The sequence below is a fragment of the Copidosoma floridanum genome, unplaced genomic scaffold (assembly GCF_036245765.1).
Source record: "Copidosoma floridanum isolate Cflo_tuat_1 unplaced genomic scaffold, Cflo_Japanese_pri ptg000030l, whole genome shotgun sequence".
Classification (NCBI taxonomy): domain Eukaryota; kingdom Metazoa; phylum Arthropoda; class Insecta; order Hymenoptera; family Encyrtidae; genus Copidosoma; species Copidosoma floridanum.
In genome coordinates, this window is record NW_028321907.1 from 12,364,223 (window position 1) to 12,388,050 (window position 23,828).

At 40.5% G+C, this 23,828-nt stretch overlaps 1 protein-coding gene across 8 annotated transcripts in view; it reads right to left on the reverse strand.

Annotated features, from left to right (window-relative positions):
• Positions 1-23,828, reverse strand: part of Btk29A (tyrosine-protein kinase Btk29A) — a 144,516-nt gene that overhangs the window by 40,213 nt on the left and 80,475 nt on the right. Inside the window, exons 1-2 of one of the 8 annotated variants that reach the window (XM_089597109.1) lie at positions 21,835-21,853; positions 18,979-19,956 (exon numbers count right to left, since the gene is read on the reverse strand). The exons of 4 other annotated variants lie outside the window; for them this stretch is intronic. In XM_089597109.1, coding sequence (XP_089453235.1) covers positions 18,979-19,126 — 148 coding nt within the window. In that variant the 5' untranslated portion in view covers positions 19,127-19,956; positions 21,835-21,853. Of the gene's footprint in view, positions 1-18,978; positions 19,957-21,305; positions 21,534-21,683; positions 21,854-23,828 lie in introns of those variants that run through there. 3 more of the 8 variants (XM_089597107.1, XM_014360432.2, XM_089597108.1) reach the window with 3 other exon arrangements.

The following is a 23,828-nucleotide window of genomic DNA, read 5'->3' on the forward strand; positions in this document are numbered from 1 at the left end:
ATACTCTATCATTGAAGGTTAATGGATACAGATACTCTGATAGATCTTCCAAATGTTAATAGTGTAGTGTCTCTGCTCGTGTCCGTATCATGCGTAAGGATGTGTAGAACGTATCTCTACCTATAGTGGCGGTGTACAGATCATCTCGCTGATTGCGCTTGGCTGCATTCCATTCATCATACGGTGGGTTAGTAAGGGACGGTTATTAAGGCGATATCAAAGCATCCTTGCTTTGGGGGCAATTTTGCCTACCTACATGGGCCATTTCACGAAAAATGCCATATTTCGACGGGTAACATGATACTTTGGAAATGTTTTTATTTTTAGGGAATCCATGTTTATTTGGGGGAATTTTTTTCAAAAAAATACATCCCAAAGCTTCAAATGAGGCTAGCAAGCGAGTTGGTAGAATCTTACCACCTACACTTGTGCGTACTTTTATTATATCCATTTAATTTATGGTTTTAGATCGCAGCACGATAAACGAGGTTACGGTACATTATTAGCTTATTCAAATTTAGGTTTGCGGAAAAATTAAATAATGTACTTGACCACACTTCAGAATACGAAAAGGGCCAATTCAAGCGTCCAAGAGTCGTCCACTTGACCTCGAGAAAATATAAATATTTGGTGCCTGTAATCTGTACCCGTTATTACATAAAAGTTTAATGCCGTGATTAAAACGACCCCAACTAATGAAGAAAAATTTTACCTCTGATATCGATAAGTTGAGAATATAGTGGAGCGTAAAAAATTGTACAATTAATATATTATTGGTATATTATACGAAATATTCAAATGAATAACTTTCAATAATCGAGAAGTGAAATTTTCGTGAAATGATCAATACAAACAGAGTAGGTTGGTGGGTTTAAAGGCGCAAAAATGAAGAAACCGGTAGTTGGCGAGGTAAACGAGGAGTAGAGGATCCACAAGTTCAGAGCAAGGAAGTGTTTTATCTTCCCAATTTTTCTTGCATTCACTTTTTTCTTCAAAGCACCAACTGACGTTGAAAACTTTGCTTCTCTCATTATTTCGCAACAGCGAAAATAATTTGATCAAAGACCCGCGTCCTTTTTCGGGGCTGACGTGCTGGGGTGATAAGTGTGTGTACACAGACGCCAGAAAAAGTAGGTCACACGGACAACTTCAACAGGCTGCGCTTAACACGGAAGTATTTCCGTGATTAAAAATAATAAAGATTATTAAAAGCGCTCCAGTACAGCAGCGGAAAACTGAGAGCTCGATGTCACGGAATAAACATTCGTTAAAGCTGAACTTTGTGATTCATGCACGGGCGCACTTGCTTCCTAATTAAACGAGGAACGAGACAATGGTCAACTCGAACAAAAACAAAAAAAAAAGTCTCCGCACCAGCAAAAGCTTGCAAGGGGGAAAAAAAAGAGTCAGTCCATCGCAAATATTTCAAGCGAATGCTCTTTTCGAAGCTCAATTTTCCAACTGGGCAACCTACGCGAGTTGATTCTGAAAAATTTCCGTCGTCCTTCGAACTAGGCATCACGCGAAAAATGCGTCGAACTCGCGAACTAATCAGCAGCGTGATGCATTTGGTGTAATTGGCGCCAAGCTGTTGTACTCGCGTACAGCGCCACTTCATTATTTTTTTTCCCTCGGCCTTGCGCCACATTATGATTCTGGCGCTCGCACATGATATACAGTCAGTCTGACCTCGTTTTTACCTCATTTTCGCTTGTCTCGGTGCGCACGCACTTTTCCCGTCATTATACACCTCCTCCGCTTACATTATGCAGATCAAACACTCCTCGCCGTCGTCGTAGCCTTATATAATGCACTTCCTTTTATCGGGTTATCGTCTCATTTCCACCTTCGTTCAATCGGAAATCGAAGCCGGGCGAACAATGACCATTTTACGCTTTTTTCCCCTCCTCCCTCGCTCGTTACACAACAAAGAAGAATAACGAGTGCTTCTCGCGCCTATTGTGCGCATTTGGCTCGTTTGTTCTCTCTCTCTCTCTCTCTCTCTTGTCATTGTTTGAAGTGGGCGAATGAAAGCCAGTCCCGAACAAGTAGATGGAAATAATTGCGATTATGATTATGCGGGCGTTTGCGCGTACGGTATCCTATTTGGGACGTGCGTCGTGGTTTTTGGAATCGCGGCTGTTGTCTGACTCATGGCGGACAAGAGAGGGATTTCAAATTTAGAGTTTTAACGTGGTTTGTTTGAGGTAATTAATTCATGAATGCGATAAACAGCGAGTATTGTTGTGCGGATTGTTATTATTTGTCCCAATTCATTCAGCGCTTTTTAACTGCGTGACTGTGTATTTGAAAGGAAAAATAATACACTTACTTCTTGCACGACTGTACTTTCATTTTTGAATGGAGTGATGCGATAGGAACTTACGTGACCAATTGATTGTGGCAAAGTGTAACTCACCTGTAACAAAAATAACACGTAAACAAATTAGTTGACATGCAAGTAATAATCGTCCGAAACATAATTTTTTAAAGCTATAAATATGACCAAACTAAAGTATCGAGTATATTTGCAGCTTTCACTTTGTGTCTGAACAAACTTGACCTTTTTCTACTGATGATAAGTATTTGCAATTGTCACTTTGTGTCTGAACAAACTTGACCTTTTTTTACTGATGATAAGTATTTGCAATTGTCACTTTGTGTCTGAATAAACCTGACCTTTTCTACTAATGAAAAGACACAACACTTTTTTAAAATTCATACCTCGCTCAAGTGTTTCTACTCAGTCAAATGCTATCATAAACTTGACCCGTTTATCGTACATAAATGTGAAAGCATATAAAGCCATAAAGTGGAAGAGCAACCGCAGTTCCATTCTAAAAGACTCGAGCACGTGTACCAACCTTTTTTATGACGGGCATGAATAATCTGTGCTTCTATTGAAATTACGAGGTGTATCATTTATTTTGATATCCTTCTGACCTTTTCATTCGGGTACCATTACAATGATAAACTATTTCCGTTCTAGTATTGCATCCTGAAGGACTGCGTACTCTAATGTCTCGATAAAAAAGTTCGAAATCGTTTCGACACTTTTACAATTTCGGACGGACTTTGGTTGGCTTTAAAGTCATCCAAAGTCTTAGAAAACTGTATTTTTAGTATAAAATATTAAGAAATTTCACACATATATAGCAAACGAATAATCAGCATTTTTTGGATTCAATATCATTTTATTCAAGTGATCTCAATACGCACTACTGTTCTTTTAGACACGTGTCTCTGTGACGGTTTTTACGCCTCAAACCATAAAAAATGTGTACTCTGCCAATAAAATCCTGGGTATATCCAATACGCCAGTAGACACATGTCGAAATCTCATACATATACATTCAGTCACTCAACTCGTATCATACAAAATTCAGTTCCTACGACTGTTTCGCCGAACCTGATACAAAAACTTTACGAATCTCATTCGCGAAAAAAGTCACGCACACCACCGGAAGGACGCAAAACTTTCGCCTACCAGCAACTTTTTGTCGCTTGTACATTTCACATAAGCCCGCGAAAGCCAGGATTTATGGACCCTCCATAGACAGTAGGGTAAGAAAAAGTACAAACTGTCGGCGAAAGTTAGACGCGCTCCCAAGCTGATCCTCCAATTTTTATCCTGTTTTGAAAAGCAATTCTTGCAAACTACGTTATCACCACTATCGCCATCCTCCTTTTGTATTTTCGATCATAGGATTTTACCCCCACACAGGTACACCCCATGAACAGGGTTTATGTTAAACTCTCTCTATACTACGAGATATCGAGGTTTCAAAGCAAAACCGTGTTTTCAAAGTTGATACGGTGCAAGGGAGCGAGGGGTCCATGCGGTACAGCCCCCTTACCTCTCCAGCCACGGTTTAAATTAGGTCTACTCCGATATGACACGCAATATACTCATTTAGTTTTTTTTTTATAATTTCAACATTTGTGTATAACGACAAATATGTTCAAGGAGTTATAGCAAATAACGGTGTTTCATCCAAGTAAACGATACATTGCAAAGTAGTGTGGCCTTGAGACATCACTTGCGCCAAACAATAATGGAAAGGTTGACGTCATGTTTTCTTCGACTTGATCCTCTGGGCAAGCTTTTGCTGGAGAAAAAAGGTGTTAACAAACCCATAGGTAATTACTGTCCATCTCCCAACAAGCCTTTCGTTCTCCGCCCCCAAGGTCGATCAGCTCGTCAAAAACGAGGTCGTCCATAAACCGATCGAAAGAACAATACCATCGCAGATCGTGTGCTTGAAGCAGCGAAAATCTAATTATTCCCGGACAACCATTTCTTCGGTCGAAAACCCCAACTCCGAGCTCCATGTGCCCATATTAACACGAAAAAGCTCTCCGATAAGCCCAATCCGTAAATGACACACCAAATCCCAAACCAAGTAAGGACAACCTGTGTGCCGCAGGATGGTAGAGTGATACGGAAGTCGAGGAGTAGGTACGGGTAAGCCCGGAAGGAAGAAGCGGTCCGCAAAAAGCGGCCTAGCTGCCTCCATTGTAATGATAAATGGTGACCGTGCAAGGAAGGAGGAAGCGTGCAGGAATTCACCAAAGGATCATTTGTCTCCGTCTGTACTTACTTACGTTTTCTTTTTTTTTTTTTTTCTTCTTCTTCTCTTCGCTCCGCGCGACACCGACAAATCGAGCACCACGACCAAATGGATAATCGAAGCTCAGCGGTGTATGAAAAAAGTATTAAATGCACAACTACGCGTAAAAAGCTACTCTTTTTTCCCTCACTTTATTCTCTATATGCAAAAAGAGTTGAACGAAAAATATATACAATAACACGATGTTATCGAGACTGTCGTCGACTCCACGAGATCATTTTCCTGTTTTTTTTTTTTTTAATTTTTTTTTTTATAAATTGTACGTGCTATAAGTAATACGTGCACGCACGAGGTATAAGAGCTTTCGATGGTAACGCGATAGTGTCTCATGTACACGTGCAAGGAATGCCGTCCCGGACTCGTTTCTCAGCTCTTTGAACCCAGCAGGTAATTTCTCCTGTCCGTTGATGTTATTACACATGATTTCAGTTTGATAGCCGATACATATTAATATATATATAGTGACGCGCTCGTATACGTGTGTGTGGTTGCACAGGAACAAATAGCGAGTTTATGCTTGACATGCGTTTTCATGTCGTACGTTCATGTACTTTCGCTGCTTTCGGGATGTGTGCGTGGACCGGATCAGTGAAAGCTCGGGTGGTGAAGCTGTTGGTGCTGTGTTGGATTGGTTTTGTAACTTAGAATTAGTGCAAGGTCTCTAAAATCTTTTTGATTCAAATTGTTGATAGAGAGAAAAATCTAGGAAATAGCTACAACGCAAAATACACGTGGATGGCCGAGAAAAGAGCCAATGCGAGAACTCGTTGAGAGAAACAGCAAAATAAAGTATGTATCATGAGCAAAGCAGGATTTTCACTCTGTGGAGCTCGTAGAATCAATGATTCTTGAAAAACAATTTTTTTTTCTCTCGAGTAGTGCATACTTAAAATGATTGGATACATTGTAATAAAGGAAATATTACTTTAGATAAGTTTATCAGAAGTTATCCTATCCAAGACTAAGTTTTAATACAAAATAATCACAACAGCTTGAATAAAACAATTCGCGTGTATTGTATTTAAAAAGAAAAATAACAAGTATAAAAATGCGTTTTTTCACTTTCCAATCAACTCGTTAAACACAAATGAGATTTTTTATGAATTTGAGGAAAAAAAAAGATACACTCATGCGAAGGACGACTTGGCTAAATTCCAAAAAGACGCGAAAGGCCACTTGTGCATCCCGACGAAAAAAGGTACACGTTAAAATTTACATCTCAAGTGCAGTTATTTTAGTACCTCCCGCACACAGTAGTCGAGAATAAAGATTCCAAAGGAAGCAAACGCGTAATAACCGCACGCGAGTGTACTACTAAAAAAAAAAAGAAAAAAAAAAAAAACAGGATTCCTGTAGCATTTAGCGCCACGAGAACAGTGCGCGTGTTTATTCGCAAGCATCAAAAGAAAATATCTCTCCGTCTCGATGAGCCGGCAAGCAAGGCAACGCGATGAGCTCGGTTTGCTCGGCAAATAAAAATAGCGCCATTCTCCGTGAAATGATGTTTGTACATGCGTATACGTGCGCGTGTGTCCTCGGCCGCAGACCCGACGACCTTTGTGTACGATTGCTTCGACTGATGAGTTTAATTTTCATTTTGGCCAATAAATCAAATGGATTTTTTTTTTCTTAATTTAACGCGCGATGGGCAAACGTAAGGAAAGAAAGCCCGTGCAAATATGTATAAAAGTCGGAAGCAACGGCGCGTGGAAAATGTAAATTGAAGGCAGACGAGCTCTCCACGCTCTCAAAGGCAGTAAGCGATGCGGAAGCTCGTACACCTTGCACGCGCTCTTACATAGCTCAGCAAGCGCGCCAACAAATTTTCCAGAGCGGCGCGAGGATGGTTATAGTAATAACACTTTTACGCATACACACATGTACCGCATGAGCTTCTGTATTCCGCTCGTTTCCTTTTTTTTCTTTATTCAACGAGTCATGCAGCGATCGAAGGTGTATCTTTGAGTTGCATACGAAAAAACAAGCCTCAGTTGGATCGACGCGGATCCTCGATGTTGTTGGTCAATAGAGTCCATCGTCCCTGATCCAGTCGACATTCTCTCCTTTTTCCTGCGAGGAAGTTGACGACTCTCCGTCGATGCTTTTATTTATTTCCCTTCCTGCTTCCTCGTTGCCTCTTTGTGTACAGTGTATTTATGAGGATATACAGAGAAGTGGAGGTGGCACGTGTGATTCTTTTCCGAATCAGCTCTGACCTGCCCTGTTTCCCTTTCTATTTTTTTTTTTTTTTTTTTTCTTTCTTCGACAAACGAACCTCCCTTTGTGATCGTTGACTCTACGACTTTACGGCTGATCCGAGCCCCTTCGTTTTCTTCCTTTTCTCTTCTGTTCTCTATCGACCTCGTGATGGCTAAAACGAGATATTCGTTTCCAAGTTTGTTTTTCATCCACGGATGATCCTCCGAAGCTTTTGTCCTCCATTGGTGATGTACAGTGGCGTAGATGTGTTTTTTTTTCTTACAAAAAAAAAAAAAAAGAAGAAAATGATTGGGCAAAGTCCATCAAAAGTGCGATCAATGTAACGTAGTCCAGATTCAGGTATTACTTTATTCCACATTACTTCGAGATAATGCTTTATATTTTTGCTACATTTTTTTTTTTTTTTTACTACAGTACTACTCAGTTGAAATTTTTCTATTAAAATATAGGGCATTACATTTTTAGATAACGAAGTTTACAACCAATTTTTTAAACAAATGTTTGGTTTTTATTTTTATTTTATTGTTTTGAGCACGTGAATTCGAACATCAAGGCCGAAATGTCGAGAAATCACCAGAAAACAAAAAAAAAATCAATTGAAATCAATAAATTGAAACGATCTGTTAGATTTTCATTAGTTCATACACACATGTATAATATTTAGTTTTTTCGCCTTATTTTAGGTCAAAAAAGGATATCCTACAATATTCTTTAGAGAAAATGGCTTTTTCAGTTTCACCAGATATCCATTCCCTGTACTAACGTAACGAAAATCGTGAAACTTGGAAAATTAAAAAAACATCCAAGGAGGTACACAAGCTGGAAAAGTATAGAAATCTATTCCCTCACCACTACAGATATATAAGTTTTCTCGTTTGCCTATGGCAAAAAGAAATTTTTTTTTCTCGCTCTCGTTCGAATGTATTCGCCGCTTTTTTCTCTTTATCACGGTAATCCTTTACCCACGAGCTCGGGTAAGATTCCATTGTTGGGAGCTGCTTTGCCTCTCGCTTTCATGACTTGGTACTTGAATAGATTATTTTAACGAGGGTCATGTTTTTGTTGTTGCGGCTAACATAATTTATACATCAGTGCGTCATGTGTAAACTTATTTGGTTTCCAATTATGCAAATTTCTTGCTTATATCGTTACTAAAACTGCGTCTATGCAGCGTTGCATTGAGATATTTTGTAATAGTATGATAAAAAAAATATTGATCATTTTTAACTTGATTCTTTGAAACAATATTTAATTTTTATAAATAAAAAAAAGACTAGTCAACTAAAAAAACTAGATTTTGTTTATTATACTCACAGTCGCATATTCATGGTTTTTAATCAATAAGTAAAATATAGGCATATTTTTCATGATTACAATGAATTTCAATGGAAAAATTTAATTCATCGTACAAAATATGTATTACACTTGCATGGTCTAAAAAAAAATTTGTTCATAATGAACAATCAATTCAGAGAAGCTAGTGAAATTTTATGTGCAACGTGTTCTGAAAACTAATGAAATCTGACATCAAGTTTCATGCAAAAAATATGGGCTGTAATAAAAAATGATGTTTCTTCGAATGTAATATGGAACACCAAGCAGGTGAGATAAAGTAATGGGGTACAAGCGTGCCCTTGATTCGTTTTAATTGTTCAAGCCTCAAATGGCCCGTTTCACTTAGCCGAGCAATTTCCCTTTCGTCAAAGATCAAACACAAGACATTAAAATAACCGTTAGCTTAAAATTTTTCACTGAAAAAAATAACAAAGCACTAAAAGTAACTCACTTCTCAAGAGCCAAAGGACTGTGTCTCTAATAAACAAACAGAAAGTATCTCGCGTATCAACGAAATCCCATTTTCTTTAAATGGCTTGGCTGGAGGATACAACACGGGCACGAGCAGCGTCTATACATAATGGGCCGAGTCGCGTTGTAAGGCGAGATCAAAGTGAAAACGGAGCTCAAAGTAAAAATGAAGTTGTACAGAAGAAGAACGAGGAATGGGAAAAAGAAGAGAAAAAAAGAGGATGAAAGCGAAAAAGGGAAGAAATGCCATTGTGTGCCTGTGGTCGTCTTTGGCCATGCTCTCAGGCTAACGTGAGTAAGCCTTTTTTTTCGTGGCTCGTTTTTTTTGACAAATGCATTGATATTCAGTCTTTTTTTTTTTTTCTATTTGTTTGGTTTGTCATTGGCAGGATCACAAGGTGCCAGGCTTTTTTTTGCGTATTTAGCATATCAGAGCGAAAATAATATTGCGAGAATATTTCCAACATTTTTCGCCTTCACGTATTGTCAGTAGAACAAGTCAAAATTGGTAAGACGTGCAGCACGTTTCCGTGTCGACTTTCATATTTTTCTAAAAGCAAAACTTCACACTAAAATCGATCCAACGAATCACTTACTAGTAAAAAAAAAAAATAAAACATAAAGTCTTTGTAGCTTCCAGCAAAAAAAAAATCACCTCCGTCAATGGAAGTTTAGAAGAGAGGGTCAGACTACCTTTTCGCACCACTCGACGGGGCTCCAAGACTGCCCGAGGTTTTCTCCTCCTGCACAAAAACCCGAGCGAGTGTACACATATCCACAGCAGCAGTCAGCCTGAGGGGCCAGTGACTTTTCTGGTAGCTTATCCACTGCCTGACCAGCTCAAACGCTCAAACGTACGATGAAGGAATGAAAAATGAAAGGGTACGATGTATAGTGGATCGACGACGCTCCCTCGGGCGTGTTTTTTGTTTTTTCAAGGAAAAGTGACCCCGCCTCCCCCAAAACACCCAGCCACCTGTGCACTCGTGGTCCTCTTCCTGCTCGGACGAGGAGTCAAAGGTCAAATCGAGTTAGGCCCGCGGCTCTGTGCACAGCGCAGGGGGGCCTTTTAGTGATACAGACTCGTTAACTTGATTGTTCATCGCTGGCGCGCGCTCCCGGCATTTTTTCTACATGTGCGGGGAAAAAAAAAATATGGGGGGATAAGAATTTTTTGCCCCGATAACGCGAGACCCTCTCTCGCTTTAGCAGCTCAGATATCCGCTTTTGATTTTCCTACTTTTATGCCCTGGTGAGCTTGGATTTATTACTAACGAGAGGAATTTCATTTCAGGTGTTGCTCGGAAAAAAAAAACTTAATTTGAAATCCAATGAAAAACTGGGCGTCGAGAAGACTTTGCCAGAAAAAATATGCGGAGAATAAGTCCGACGGCGTGTCAGTCCATTGATTTTTCCTCGGCGCGTATTTTCCACTTCGGGTCTCTTCTCTTCCCGCTATGGGCTCCCGAGGGCTATATATTTTAGCATGCACCGCTCGAGCTGAAGAACACTCGCGCGAGGAATACGATAAATTTTTTTTCCCCATCTTCTCGAGGGACGTCCTCACCGATATACTGCACAGGTAGCTTTTAAGGACACGTGTCAAGTGTACAAGGGGGGGGGGCAAAAAGGCGTATCCTCGTACCTACGTGATGTATGTGCAAAAGTACAGAAGGCTTTTTCGTACTATTATCATCTCAAAGTTGCTCAAGCTGCTGTGCATTATACGATGCGCTTTTCCGCGTATATGGAATAAAAAGTCTCTCTCCATCTCGTCCGTTTCACGTACTGTTTCTCTTGTGACACTCTAACGTTTATTTTTTCGTCCGACCCGGCCAACACGCTGCAGTTATAAATTCCCGTTTTGCTAATCAAAGGAAGCGATTTACGGGGACTCGCGCGTTTGTACTCCTCCCCCTACTCCTCCTCTCTTTTGAATGTTTCATGAATCCTCTTTTCAAGTGCAACTGTACGTACGTCGTATGCTAGAAAATGAATACACACAGAGAGCTCGGCTTTTTCGCTGCCTTTTTTGCCGTCACTGTCGACCTGTGCCAATATATATGGGCTTAAGCGAAATATATACCTTCCACCTCACCATTGCATTCCGTCCCTTTTGAATTTGTTTTAGAAATTTGTTTTAGACATTTGTTGCGAGAGTTTTTTTTTTTTTTTTTCAAGGTATCGATGAGTAAAACGACTTTTCAAAATACCCAACTCAAGAGTCTCGTATGATTAAAAGGACCGAGACAAAACAAACGAGAAACATTTGTTTGAACGAATAAACTTTGGGGAATCAAAGGTTGAATAAAAATATCTCAAGTAACTTATTGTTCTTGATCAACAGCGTTGGAATTAGATCTTCTTTCGCGATCTTTATTCACTAAAAAATATTCTATCAATCAAATCAACAACCCACAAAGATTTGAAGGTCTTTCCAAACGCGTTTACATTAAAAAAAAAAAGAAAAAAAGTTTGGTGAGTTGGTTAAACGTTCCATTGAGCTGTCCTCGGATCCTCACGCGTGCGGTCCCGCGTCAAACAATCGCGACACCATCGTTATCGTTACTGGCAACGTGGAAAATCACAAAATTCCCATACAAAGCATCCCACGTATGAGAACCATGGCCAGATAGCACAATCGCACATACGTGCACATGTGTACACGCAACACTCACGCGGTGGTCGGCTCCGGCGTACACTCCTGCCACGGATATCGATTTTAATTACGCGCAATTCATATCGGCTCGGCTCAGCCGAGCTCCTCTAATTACATTCGTAAACAAAAGGAAGCGCGAGCCGAGCGCAGCCAACAACGGACGGGTCGCTTCTTTCGGCCCGCGAAAATCAATTAAGCCGCGGGCATTCCGCGTGCGGTCGTTATTATGCGGGCACGTGCACGGTATTTAATGCCAAACAGAAATAGGAGAGGAGCAAGTGGAAGACGGGGGATGAGCCCTGGAGCTACCTCGCGCAGCTAATCAGCTTTCCACGCCGTGGTCTTGAAAGCTATTGTACACACTGGTTATCCTCCTCCTCCTCCGCTTGGGTATACATGTATACATCCATCGGAGGAGATATCTGACAAACGCGTGTTTTACATACGCGTGCACTCATGTGTATATCTTCCTTTCCATCCGAATTATGCATACATCGCCAGTGTGGACGGTGAGGGTGGATGCGATGAGGCTTGAGGGTAGGGGGAGGTGTTGCAGGAAATGTCGCCAATGCCACAGCTGGTCCGATACCTCGGCGCTCTCTTGTGTACGATAGGGACGAGGACAGACGTTTCGGGATGGGTGAGGGCTTGTACTCTCTTGAGTGGTGGGTTGCTGCTGCGTGCATCTTGTGCTCACCGGAACCTTTGTGTCGATCGAAAATAAAGTTTTGCCGATGGTATGCACTTTGGAAAATTTTTGAGTTGGTACTCAAGTGACGAATAATTTTCATTTTCACAATCTCTTAGTGAACGAGAATTTTTGTTTGAACAAAGTGTTGTGTGATTGAAACGAAAATTGATTGTGCTTTGAAGAAAATACAAGCTTATTGTTTCAAAAAAATAGCATCTGTGTGCGGATACGGCTGGACAAATCGGAAAGGTCGGAATATAGCTCAACGACCCATCAGTACATCAGTACGCCCGGTTAGAGGGCAATTATTGTTTTTTTTTTTTTTTTTTTTTTTTTTTTTTTTCTTTTTAAAACTGTTTTGAGTTGGAAAAGTGGTTTTCCGGCGCTGACAATGGAAGCACTTTCATTAACTCGCTTTAGTCAGCAGAACAGACAATTAACGGACCGAAGGAGACACTTCTCGGTTAGAAAATTCAGCTCTGTCAATATAGCTTTTTTCCGCTCGAGATGTACAAAGTCAATTAAAAGAAAGATCTAAAAACGACACTGGATTAACAGCCAAACTCGATTTAATTCACAAGAGATATGATGGAAACTGTACACCCACTCGATTCAACAAATTGTTTGCTCCCTTTTGATTAATTTAATTTTTTTTTTTTTTTTTTTTTTCATCGCCAGTCGAGTGCTTTTATATACGACTCGTATCGACTCAAAGTCGCTCAATGACAAACTCGACTCCGAGTACTCCTCTTAATCGAATCCAGAATCACTTCCCTCCCAGTTTGGAAATCAAATTATCCTTCAGAACAATCGAGGCGAATTCTTTTCTCGACAAAAGCTTTTTTCGGTCGCCTTTCCATGGAATGAAATTCTGAGCAAATGGAGTTTCTAAAACACTGAGTTGACGATACACTGGAGATTACTGAAGCCACAAATAAAAAGAGTACAATGGGAGGGAAAAAAAGGTAACGAAAGGCTCGGAAAATCGTTAACAAGTTACCGTAGAATTTCGTCGAGCACTGTTTTTTTTAAAACTATTTTCATTAATGATTTCAAATAAATTTGGAATTAAAAGTGTTCTATTGGTGTTATAATTTGTAAAATCTAAATCACTGTCATTAAATCATTTCTATATTGTGTGGGTAATAATGTGGAAAAATGAAAGACAAAATCTCACTCTCTCAAATCTTCTCTTTAAGGTGACGAAAAAAAGTTTCACAAATACTACAACGTGTTACATAATTTTGCCATATATTATGAATAATATACCTACGATACCTACGACTAAGTATTAATTTATGTATATATCCTCAATGTGATTGTTTCCTAATTTTTAAATTACAAATAATCCATAAATCAATGTTTAATACTCTTTGGATGAAATGTTGCATGAAAAAACTTATATTTTTATTGATCCGTTAAACAGTTTATTCAAAATTAATTTTAATTATTTAATTTGAAATTATAGAGGGTAAGTAGATTAGATCAAAGTTTGGGAGGTGAAAGACACGAAATGTGACAATTGTTTTACACCTATAAAAGTTAACAACAATAGTAAATGACCCGCGGGTGCATCCCCCACTTCCAAATATGATCAACACCTTTTTCAATTGCAGTTGACAGGTAACAATCAATTATACTCGTCCAATATTTCCTTCCAATCTACCCGATGAACCCAATAAATAATTATTATGAGAAATCCCAACTAATGGTAAAAGGAAAAGTAATCTCTTTAAGAAAAAAACAGTTTGTTTTTCGCTTAACTCAGCTTTAGCAAAAAAATAAGCGATCTGTATCCTCCCCTTTTGGAACCGTATATCATCATCGATTTACAGATAGAGAGGGGAGGGGGGGGGTGCAGAGAGAACTACCTACCACCGCGCGTGCGGCGCACTACGTGATTAATTGGCCAGAGAGAGTCACTGCTACTGCTCCTCCTCTTCGTACATAAATATAGGCACATGTATATATAGGTGGGATGACATATAATACGAGCATACGTGCGTATGCTACTGCTGGCTATTAGAAATTGAATTCTGGGACCACAGAGGAGCCAAGCGCTGCCGATCGCTCCGATAAATTATAGGCGCCCCTCCCCCCCCCGCCCCCCTGAACCTTCGTCGTTGTATACGCGTATAGATGCGGAGGATGTGTACAGGGAGATAGAGGGAGGGTTTAAGGTCGAGGCTTTGGTCGGTGGCGCTGTATACAGGAAAAGGGGACGCAATCGCAGCGCTGATTCCGTGGTTCGTGGTATTAACGTGAAACCCTGACTCCCGCGTGTACTGTTAGAGTGTTGGTCATCGTTGCTTTTGATGGTTTTTTGTGGCCAAGGAGAGCATAGCTTCCGATGATTAAGGACACTTTGATGGTTTGAAAAAAGAAAAGGCTAGTTAATAAGTGTGGCCATTTTCTCGAACTTTGTGGCGTCACTTCGGCTGTTCTGTTTCAGACGGAAGAACATTTTGCGAAAACAGGACATTTTTGTGCACACAAGGCAAAGTCATCTTGTAGCTTTTGTTGTTACAAATTGTTCAAAGGATAATCGTCTCACGCACGTCAATTTGTAACGAATGATAAGGGATTTTTTCGAGATAGCGTTTCACCCTAGAAAATTTGGGGTAGTGTTAGCTTGAATGTACAACACAAGCATGTTGTTCTTGTATGTCCTTCATGTCTTTTCTTGTATCAAAAAGTTGTCAACGAAAGAAGCCCTCGATTTTCCTAAAAGTAAACAGACAAACAAAATTAACATATAATGCATTATGCGAGAATCAAAACGTAAATAAGCTCCATACCTCGCGTGAATTACACGGTAAAGCCTCTGTTTGCGAGGATGGCAACCAAGCATCGCGATAGAGAGTTTACGTTATTTATATTTTGAAATTAAAGCAGAGGCAAATACAAATACCCGCACACGAGGGTGGAAGTGCATGCAGGGGGTGTTATCGGTAACGTGTATTTGAATGCATTAGCTCATCACTGTATAGCTGATGTGGAGTATACTCTCGGCTCTTCAAACTCTGAAAACGTGTAACAAGTGGCGTATACGTACACATCACGCGTGAGCATCGTGTATTTCAGTCGAGCTGAATGAACGAGGTGAAGGAGGAGGAGGATAGACAGAAGAGATAATGTCAATGTTGATTTTGCGTTAATGGAAATTAAAAAGCTCGAGGGGAAATTCGGCTGAAATTAATACACACTCACACACACACTTCGGTCGAGGATAGAGTGGCGTTGCATGTTCAGCTTTCGGTGTTTTCGTTGCTTAAGCAGAGTTTTTTTTATTTGCGTACTTATACAAAGTGTTTTGTGTTTGTGTTATGGGCATGAATGTGTTTTCAAATACTTTGCGTTTAAATTTTTGTTATCAAATAATGCATTCTACTTGTGGATTATGATTTATGATTTTGTTTTCGTTTCATTACGTTTTTTCAACAAAATTAACTCAAAAAATTTTGAGCGTGGAAAAAACGTAGCAAAACCATGCGTGAAAAATCTCGCTCGTTTAAGCGTTCGTTCAATCATGATTAATTCGGCAAAAGCTCAAAGACACGCATCAGTGAAAAATCAGGGCGTCGATAAACAGTCGAATCGCTATTGCGGCTGGTGGTAGTAGTAACATCCGTGTGTAGGTCAGACCACGAGAATCTTGTATACCGTACGAGTAGTAGTAACAGCCATGAGTTAGTCAGCCAACCAGACGGAGAAGGCAGGGTCTTATTAATTTTCAAAGTACCACTCGAAGCCGCGCACGCTCATGCAGCGCGGAAACGCATACTCGCGTCAGACACCTGCAACTATGTCGCCTATCGTCAATTCGTCATAACTAGAGTAACGCGTATGCATACAAGTGCAAATTGCTTGGAGAGTACATAGAAACGGGACTCCAAAGCACGACGGGAAAACAATTGGTGTACTACACACACACATACACACACCGAGTCCTTACGATGTACGCGTACACACAAAGAGGAAGAGATTGAGTCAAAGGCTAGTAGTGGCTGTTGCACTCGAAACTCGTCGTGTCGTACGCGATGACATCAAAAGCGCACTACCACTAAAGTATATACGTAGTACGAGCCTCCACCTCTCTCTTTCCCTTTCATTAGTAAGTAGTAACTATGTACGAGAGATGCGTACACGTGTGTGTATTATTATCGTAGGTGCACCAAGTACGGCTATTAGGTATACGTAGCAAGAGAAAGAGAGAGAGAGAGGCACATTAATCGACGTCGACGGGCGCACCGCTTCCTTGCGCAATTTATCTGCATGCACACATATATACCTCGGGTAGGTACACACAACATAATAAACCTGTGCCTCTCGCTTTCTTTCTCTCTGTCGTACTGCATTATAATATCATGCATGAGTTTAGCTGCGCCGCTTATCAGAGTTTCCTCTTGCGTAACGGGAGCCTATATCCTCTGTACGTAGGACGAAGCCGTGTCTAAGGTATTTTTTTTTTTTTTTCTTTTTCTCAGTCATCACGCGTGGAGAGCCTCTAATGATATTCGTATACTGCTGGAGGATAAAGAGAACCGTCCCTTTTTTTCTGCTGATGTACGTGGGTGTGGCGTCGAGCTTCGCTTCATTTGGCCGGAAACTCTTTCCCGAGAGGAGCACGCGTTTCTGCAACCTTAGCGTAGGTTATACGTAGGTATGACGTAGGAGTGGGCTCAGTGTTTCGTAATAGTACGTAGGGGTATACCGAGAGCTCGTCGGTTTTACCTCACGGTGTATTTGTATATCGCTGATGCATGCGTTGAACCGATTTATTTACTGTGGTCACTTTTACCGACAGGCGCATTGGACTCGCAAGCTTAGAGAGATTTTAGGTAAGGAGGAAGATTTAGATTCTGAGGCATGGTGCATAATTACGTGTACGGTCAAATAAGTGTATATTGTCGTTAGGGCTTGTTACTGTACGTGCAAATGGGGGTTTTAAAAGTAATACGTCTCCTTGGGTGTATTGTTGAAGGAACATTAATTTCAGCTACGTGTTTTAAAATCGTGCTACTTTTTGCACCGATTAGATTTACAGAGATCTCGTTTAGGCACATGTTGAATTTTTAGCATGAAGAGATAACACCTCTATTATTGTCCTGATACGTGTAATGATATACTCAAGTATTTCGCGTGGTCAATAAAAGTTACACAAAGAGCTACAATTTTGGGCAACGATTCATTTTAGGGATACACATGGCAGGCTTTAAAAATAAAAATAAAACATTGTACTACAAACCTTCCTTTGCTAAATAGATTGAGAACTGTGCTATGCAGCCATAATGGATAATAATATTAGCATGCCGTCGAAGTTTCTCTTTATACTGAATTACTGGATAAATCGTTAAATTTAATCACGTCAAAGCGTACTTCACTACGTTACATACATACCTATATAAGTTCACGTATATAGGTACTGCACGTACGCAATATAATCTTGAAGTCATATTCAATCTCCTTCGAGCTGTACGTGCAAGAACAGCATGAACAGAATGAAGCTATTCATGATTTACTGCAACTCTACTGAAGAGAGCTTCGATTTAATGCAGAATATTAAAATAAAGTAAAATTTTTAGGGTAATTTTGAAGTTTTTTGTAGCATTCAGCATAAAGAATACTTAATCGGCAAATAAAAACAGATACGTGACCCTTGATTTTCTCACAGATCGAAAAAACTATTCAATAATTAGAGACACGTACATATTTGTGGAAAAAACTTGATTGTACATCATCAGAACCGTGACTCTATATTGGTTTGTTTTGACAATTTACAATGGCGTTACAACAAAAACACCAAAAAGGTCTGATAAAGATCTTAAAAAATACACTGCGTTCAGCGTCAAATCATTCGCACTGCCAACTGCAGGTTTTCAGTGTTTTTTTTCTAATATAGATATTCCGAGGATGCTGGATGTATCCTGCTACAATTTCATCGCTTTATATCAACAGCAACACACCGTGGGTAAACCGTAGATATTCAACGCACCCCATAAACCCCAGCTGTCATTCATCATCCCCAGCGCCGTGGCACGTAATATCTCGCCTCACGCACGCGCCTTCCCCGACCGATGGCCTTTTCTTTTATCCAACGGAGGCGCGAAACACGCCCGTCCATCCGTCATATAATCCACCCCCACGTGGAGCATTTAAAGCTCATTCGGGAGCTGTGACGTGCTGGGGTGAAAGACACTTCGACTAAGGCTTTAATCAGACCAGCCTTGCAGCGGGGAAACGCGGTCGCTAATTTTGTGTGTTTGGAGGTAGGTTTTGCCTCACACGGTGTGACAACTGACTCGTGTGTTTTGCAGTACGCAATGTTGGAAGGTGGGGGTCTGAGATCGAGAAAGAGGGTGAGAGTTGGAAAGTTTCACCCACTTCTGATGTTGTTCGAGTTTGATCTCAGACGCGTGAAAATTTGCCGAAAAGTGCTGGTGTTGCATTTGAATTTGTTATAAGTTATGCACGGTGAAGTGGTGACGTGCGGCTGTTGGGGATTTGCGGGATATACCGTCGGTGGCTTTTATCGGCTTTGTTTGGTCTGACTTTGTTGAGGGTGCTTTTGCAAAATGGAGGAAAATTCATACCTGTGAAAAACAGTACGATAAATCAATATCACTATAATCATTATTATGATTTCTTTCTACACCTTAGAGTACATAGAAACATTGTTGAATCGTAGATGTTATTTTGTATGGCTTGATTAATGGCTTGGAGCGAAAATAAAAATTGTAACGTTAACGTATGTTAACATCTTGCAAGAAAAACTCAGTCTAACTCATACCAATGCAGACACAGGCTATTATTTGTAAAGCTCGAGAAAAAAAACAAAAAAAAAAAAACACAGAGAGGGAAGGATACCTATCTGGTCCCAAGCCCACTTAGAGAACAGCCTGTACATAAGAGCAGTATAATAGAGTATAGGCATAATCTAACGAGGGTGTAAATACACCCGTAAAACTTACCGGAAACCGTGGCACCGGCAGCGCCATGGTGATGATGAGCGTGTCCAGAGTTACTGCCACTATTGTTGTTACCGCCGCCGCCAGTGGCCGAGTGCACGGCATTGGTAGCGGCGGTCGCGACCTGCTTCAGTGCCGTTAACACCATCATCCTCAGCGGCCTGCTTCTCCTGCCTTCGTCCCTCCTCGACTTTGACTCCTCGTCTTCTATTTTTTCCCCCCTTCGCCACAAACTCAACTCACGCACTTCCGACACTGTGATACTTTCCACTTTTCTTTTCTTGCTTTTCTTCAACAGACTGCAGCCAACCGATGCCAAGCGCTCTCCGAATCCTTCATCGAGATGGACTTACTCTTTTCCTTTTATATGTCACTCGATCGCGCGGGATGGGCTCCCTTTGCACGTACCTCCGAGCATCATCGGCAAAGGAGGAAAAATCGATCCCCAGCTCTATTGTTCGATTCTTGGAAAAAACGCACCTCTCGCTGTAGCGGAAAATCCTTGGTGCCGTTTACTTTCTCCGGCGAAAATTCCGTGGTCGCGTGTCCACGACCGGGGGGGACTTGCAATCGATTTTCGCAACCGCCCGATGAACCGTATAGGAAATACCGGGAAGAATGAAATCAAGGATGGATACACAGTGAGCTGGTTAGGGGGGGGGGAGAAAAGAAGCACACTTCACTCGCGAGAAGAAGGGAATGAAAGAACGATGCGGTTGCAACACGGCAGCCGAGCGCGCACTGGCTCGACTGTATACCTCGAGACGAGTCGAGGTAGCGCACGAGCGATTTCACCGAGCATGTAACCATACATACACACGTACACGTACAAAATGAATTTCACAAGTGGTATAGGTTGGTGGGTAGGCAGCGATCTGCTCCTCGAGCTGGTTGTTTCTGCTTCGTCTTTCTTCCTTTCTTTTTACTTTTTGTCAGTCCCTCTTCTCTGGTGCAGCTGCCGTTGCACCGTTGCTTCGGTTGCTGTTGCCGAGAGTTTTGGAGGGGTTTTTGAGAAGGAGGCGGGATTGCACGTAGTTTCGCTCGTAGGGTATATAAGGTGCTGGGGCTCCGTGACCTCGAGTATTGACGATTCAATTTTACATTGAGAATTCATTTCTTTTTTCATACTGTAAATATTTACCGGGCAAGAGCAAGATATGTTACTTCAAACCAATCCACTCCAATACCTACTCCATTTGAATGTTACAAAAGTATTTGTTACTAGCTGATTTTGAACAGATTTTAACACGATGGCTTTTTTTACTGGCCACACTATATATTTATACGAATTTGAAAAAATTAAAAGTTTTCTCTACAATCCGCTGAAACGAAAGATTTATTTATTTTTTTGTTTTGTTTAGATCCGAGGATGTAAAATGATTTTTGCGGTAAAACTGATAAGGGCAGGCGCTCTTGAATACATCAATTTATGGTAATCGAAGTAGAGAAGAGGAGCTGCTATTTTTGTTGTTCCACTACAAGTGATACAATCTACAATTCTAAAGATAATTAAATTGGTTCTTGTAAGTTTTAATGAAAAAATCAGTGTTTAACGTACAATAATTTGTGCAAACCAGATTTATGTGTAAATTACATGAATTTTTCGAAAAAAATCGGTTGGTCTTAGAATATTGTAGAGCAAACTTAGAAAAGAACATTCGTAAGAAACAACAATTATCGAGTTACGTAAGAGCAGAATCTCTAAAATGTAGGCAATAAAAGGATTCGTTTTATACCTACTTGTTGCGTAAAAAGGAGTTATCGCATTAAAATCTGTACGAAATTGGCCATGAATAAAAATTCTCGAAAAATTCAAAAGAGGTACCAAAGGTGACTGGTTTTGTGAGTTTTATAAGCCCAGGCCAAACAATGTCTACAAATTTTTGAGTCCAAGGTCGAATTGTTAAATAAAACTTGAAAAAACACTTTGATCGTTGGTACAATTAGAAAACAATCTGATTTTACAGAAAATCGGTAGTACAAACACTGCTGATATTTTTTAGACGATTACGAGTAAAAAAAAAAAACTCTTTTATTATTTAACGGATGTGATATTTTTTTAATTTCTTGGAGAGTAAAAAACGTCAAAGATGAAGATATAACTTGAAATACACTTTATACAGTAAAATCAAGGAAAATGTGAAATGTATGAAAATTAAAAAAAAAAAAATTGACAACCCACGGAGAAGCAAAAAAGAATCAGCACTTATATTCTACCCATGAGTCAACCACTACGATTCCGCCTACTCCTCAAAAACATAATCATCCGGATTTTTCAATTCTCTGGAAATAACCGAACTCCATCCGCATCAGCTCAAAATAATAGATACCTTGAATCAAATCCTCGACGTCGTCCCGTGTATCGCAACAAACAGAACAGTACCACCGAAGCCGTTCGCCACTCACACTCTCGCCCATTCATATACATATATGTATAATATATCTGGTACACACTTGCACCAAAGACGCGTATCGCACACACATACACGGACACAGCCTGGCACCGCTGCCGTACCTGCCCAAGTAGGATTACAGTGGGCGTTGGGCGTAGCGGACGCACTTACACACAAATGCCGCGGTAACAATTACAAACGACGAGCCAAAGACGCGCTTCCGTCCGTCAGAACGACGCGCACCAACACCAAGGCTGTTGCGGCCGATTAACCGCGTAACGGTAAAATTTCGCATCTCCTTTTGCCACCCATTACTTTTTGCCTCGACACCTCCTCGTCGATGCGCACAACTCGATACACAATTTTACGGCCTCTCGACTCGATACGGCTATCAACAAAAATCGACTGGCGCATCTCAGTTAAATCTACGCCGAAAATCAACCATGTATACAAAATACACACGTACAAGGCACATAGACACACGCGCCAAGGAGGCACGTTACTGGCTTAATGTCTCCGACTAGACTGTGTCTTCGGAGAGAGCCACAGCCTTTCCCTTGGCTGCGCCTAAGTGTGTGTGTGTGTGTGGCCAACGACGAGGCCCCCGCTGCTCGGGCCCCGCGAAGGAAGCCAAGATATATACACACCGTGCCTGGGTACGATGTATAAGTGTACGAGGGATATCTCAATGGCGCCGTTCGCTGCCTTTCCATGCCGATCCAGCTGTCGCTGCTCGGCGGGTAACGCAGGTCCGGATCGGTTCAACTCTCCGCACACCAATCGGATGGTGTGTGCTTCATTCGCGCACTTGGGTTTTTTTTTTTTTTCTTTCTTTTTTTCATTTTGATGAAGAATTTTACTTCTTTTAGCACGATAATTGGCAATGACATTTGCTTGTTTTGCGATAGTTAAATCCTACATGATCCTTGATTATTTCCTGTGTAAGAAACGCGACTTTGATGGCAAAAAGTTTTTTTTCAATACGCATGGTAATCAATGACATACGTTACCCTCCATGATGATATTAAATTTGAACAGCATCAGCCAAATTATGAAACTTACCTGAAACAAAAGAAAAAAGGAAAAATTATTAGGAATTGGATATTTCATTATCGTCACATTATATTACATGATTACAAAGTTGTGTATTGATAGACTTGAGGACTATACGCAGATACAAGAACATAAAGGGTAATTACAGTGTAATGACAGACTCATCATTTTATACCTAATGACCTATAATAATCAACTATAGTTATAAAAGACGAGATATCAAATGTATTTTCGTACCTAACGAATTATAACCATATCCGGCTTATCGAAAAATTCCATCGAAACGTGAAAGTTGGATCAAGGACGTGTTTCGATCGATTTACCAAAACAAAAGTCGAATCGTCCAGCTCGATCGCTTTAATTGCCGCTATTACACCGAGAGAAAAAAAATCGACCGGCGATTCTCAAAGGAGAATCAGGGAGAGAATAACTGGTCATTGTTCGCACAATGGCTTCTATCGCTCGATCTACGGAACGATTTCCATGACGAGCAAAAAAAAATTATAATAACAACGTTGCGCAAGACCGGCGTCGAGAGAGGACATAATTACGGGTAATCTGGCGTCATTAGTCGTCGGGCAGGTAATGAGGACCTGTTTGTTAAACAACAATATAACGTCTTTGGTTATTTTCGTCAATGAAAATTGGATGGTAATGAAAGTACAATAATCACGAGATGCCACAGAGTCCGGGAATAGGTTTTGCGAGACTCTTCGAGGTGCAAATGCCAATTTTAATTTATTCTTGTACCAATTTATTTGTGAAGGTTTTTTCATGTTACTCTTGATGAAAAACGATCACAACACTAGGCAACTTAATTTTTAAAGTAAAAAAAAATCCACAAAAATGTGGATTAAGGATTTTTTTTTCCATGTAAAAAAATTGCAAGAAAATATTCTTTTGCCTATTTTATGTCCTAAACGTTTGATACCGGGTCCATCCAGAGTAAAAGTTTATTTCATTTATTTTATCATTTGTAGTCACGTTAATCCCCACAAGCTGAAAATAAATTTCGTATTGTAGTTATAACCATGTAACGTTCCATCGATTAAAAAACACCTAGTAAGCCGCAAATAAGTAGATGATGACCAAATATGGTAAGACATCTGTCCCAATATTAAACTTTCACTAAATAAAAAAAAATTGTCTCACCCTCACGTGGCAGCTTAATTTATTCCTGCTGGCTAAGGCACAATATTTTCAGATACGATTATAAAAAAAAAAAAAAAAAAAAAAAAAAAAAATACGCAGTCGAGTCACATCGCGAGAAGAGTCAGAGCCAAGAAAACTTCTCTCTCAGAGCCTTCGCGTTGCGTTACGCTGCGAGCGCGACACAAATCACGCTTAATTACAAGCGTGCTGGTGGCGGGGCGCTGAGCGAAACACACGGCTCACGGGCCTCTTGGC